The sequence below is a fragment of the Malus domestica genome, chromosome 14 (assembly GCF_042453785.1).
Source record: "Malus domestica chromosome 14, GDT2T_hap1".
Classification (NCBI taxonomy): domain Eukaryota; kingdom Viridiplantae; phylum Streptophyta; class Magnoliopsida; order Rosales; family Rosaceae; genus Malus; species Malus domestica.
In genome coordinates, this window is record NC_091674.1 from 25,506,236 (window position 1) to 25,509,010 (window position 2,775).

The following is a 2,775-nucleotide window of genomic DNA, read 5'->3' on the forward strand; positions in this document are numbered from 1 at the left end:
TTTCGACCATCTTCGGAAATCATTGGGCTTAAAAATATGTATAATCTTATTCTACACTTTACTATCTCCATTTTGATATATTATAGGTCGAATTTGGTTAAGAAACGATTGAGTTACGAAGCTTTGAAAATTGCCCAAACTTCCAGCCAAGAACTCTGGGACACTTAACAGAGTTTTTAACGGAATGACCAAAATGATGGATGGTGGACAATCTCAGGGACTACTTCTATTGATTTGAAATCTCAGAGACCAAAATGAGAAGTTATGCAAATTTTAGGGACTATTTTCACAATTTAGCCTTTATTTAAAGGAAAACTAATGAAAAAGGCTTGAAAACTTTGAGTTTTAATGATAAGAACAAAATAAAGGGTAAAGTGAATAGTACCAGGATTGACTTTTTAGTGTAAAAATGTGATTTTTCGTTAAAGTGAACAGTAACAGGTGCTTTTCGTTAAAGTTCCCTTTATTTAATCCTATAATAAAAAATAAAGACGTGTGTAGAAATATAGTGCGTAGTTTCTCATTTATAATTATAAACTCGAATATTCATGGCGTGAAAACCTTGAAAAACTGGTTTATAAGAAGTACTGAGATTTCAAGCAATAACCAGCCAAAACCGTAGCTTGCAGCAACAATGGCTTTATTGTCACATTTGAGTCAACTGTGGCAAGAGCAGCTACAACGGAGCAGTATCTTCAGTCTTCTCCTGGTTTCAATTCTCTTCCTTTCTATCTACATTTTGTTTTCATCACTCACAAAATCAAGTGGGAAACCACTCAAACTACCACCATCTCCACCGAAGTTGCCGCTGATCGGAAACCTACACCAGCTAGGCGCATTCCCACATCGCTCTCTTCGCGCTCTCTCGAAGAAGTATGGCTCTCTAATGCTATTTCACTTTGGAAAAGTTCCAACACTGGTTGTTTCATCTGTAGAAATGGCGAGGGAAGTCATGAAGACTCATGATACCGTCTTCGCCAGCCGCCCCCAAATGACGGCTCCAGGCATATTATTCTACGAAGGCCATGACGTGGCTTTCGCTCCTTATGGAAACTACTGGAGAAAAGTCCGGAAAATTTGTGTTCTTGAACTTCTGAGCCTTAAGAGGGTGCAACAATTTCAGTATGCTAGGGTGGAAGAAGCTGCTGAGATGGTCGAGAAGATTCAAACAGCGTGCCTCAGCGAGTCTCCGATTGATCTGAGCGAGCTGCTGATATTGACCTCCAACAACATAATGTGTAGGTCTATTCTTGGACAAAAGTTTGACGATGAAGATGGCAGTTGGTTTGGAGAGACGGCGAAAGCGTTGATGGTGCAAGTAATGAGCTTCAGTTTCGGAGATATGTTCCCTGCGTCGAGATGGATTGACAGTCTTAGAGGCTACATTGCGCATTTGAAAGCAATTTTTTCCCGTTTTGATAAGTTTTATGATCAGTTGATTGATGAACACAAGACGGCGGATAGAGAAGGTAAGACTATTAAGAAGGATTTTGTGGATATCCTCCTCCAAATTCAAAATGACGGCGCGCTTGACTTTGAGTTCACTAAAGAAGACCTCAAAGCACTCCTACAGGTTTGTTTATATCCTACTCCCTAACTCACATTACACACGGGCGCACGAAGGCACGCACGTACATATTGATATCGATTTGGGTTTGTAATTTTTTTATTTTAGGATATGTTTGTGGGGGGAAGTGATACTAGTTCGACTGCGATGGTATGGCTAATGGCGGAGCTTGTGAGAAATCCAAGAGTTATGAAGAAAGTCCAAGAAGAGGTAAGAAGAGTGGTGGGAAAAAAGGCAAAGGTAGAGGAGAACGACCTTAGTCAAATGAAGTACATGAAATGTGTCATCAAAGAAAACCTAAGACTTCATCCTCCGGCTCCTCTTTTAATTCCTCGTGAATCAACCGCAGACATAAAATTGGGAGGCTACGATATCCCCGCGAAAACAAGAGTGATGGTCAGTGCATTTTCCATACAGAGGGACCCTGAAGTATGGGACAGGCCGGAGGAGTTTATCCCGGAGAGGTTCGAGGACAGCTCCATTGATTTCAAGGGCCAGGACTTTCAACTCATCCCATTTGGTGCTGGGAGAAGGGGGTGCCCGGGAATCGCCTTTGGGGTTCTTTCAGCCGAACAGGTGCTTGCCAGCATTCTGTACTGGTTTGATTGGAAAGTGCCTAGTACTAGTGGTAGCGCATTGCCTGAAGCCTTGGACATGACTGAAGTTTACGGGCTCACGGTCCGCAAAAAAGCTCCTCTGATTCTTGTGCCCGTACCCTACTCTCCTTGATCCCTCCATCCAGATATTTCATGTTTTAACTTGCTCTTAATCTAGTTGTTCTTTTGTTTTTTGCTGAAGAAGTTGTCTGCCTAAATGATATGGTAAACTAAAAATTGTACCAGCTGCTTGTTTGCCTAAGTTCTCAGAGGCATCTCAATAAATACTTCCCCCATCTTAGCTACTTCCATTCCACCTTTGGGTTAATTTTTTAAAAGTCATTTTTTTGGAAAAAAAATTGTAGGACTCATGGCCAATCCCAAGTGGTCAAGTTTTTATTGGGAAAATTATTAGAACCTTCATTTAATGGAAACATTTGAAGTAGAAACCCGTCAATCGAAGTACTACAAGCCCGTTCCGCTCTACATAAATCTCTAATTAATTTTCTAAATAAATCTAATAAATTCCAACACTTGAGCCTTGATCTTAATATCTTCTCTATATTTGATCTCGTAGGTTCACACTTCTTTAATATCATCATGCCGATCACC

General features: G+C 40.7%; 1 protein-coding gene across 1 annotated transcript; it reads left to right on the plus strand.

Annotated features, from left to right (window-relative positions):
• Nucleotides 1-618: 618 nt before the first annotated feature.
• LOC103455066 (phenylacetaldehyde oxime monooxygenase CYP71AN24-like) lies at nt 619-2,474 on the plus strand. Its single transcript, XM_008394658.4, has 2 exons — nt 619-1,573; nt 1,676-2,474. Exons 1-2 carry the CDS (start codon nt 635-637, stop codon nt 2,294-2,296), a joined length of 1,560 nt encoding a protein of 519 aa, XP_008392880.2. The 5' UTR covers nt 619-634; the 3' UTR covers nt 2,297-2,474.
• Nucleotides 2,475-2,775: the final 301 nt, after the last annotated feature.

Bases quoted from the DNA above. Each gene is read 5' to 3' on its own strand.
- LOC103455066 (XM_008394658.4), top strand. From the start codon at position 635: ATGGCTTTATTGTCACATTTGAGTCAACTGTGGCAAGAGCAGCTACAA. The intron at 1,574-1,675 runs GTTTGTTTATAT...TTTTTATTTTAG, and splicing joins ACCTCAAAGCACTCCTACAG to GATATGTTTGTGGGGGGAAG.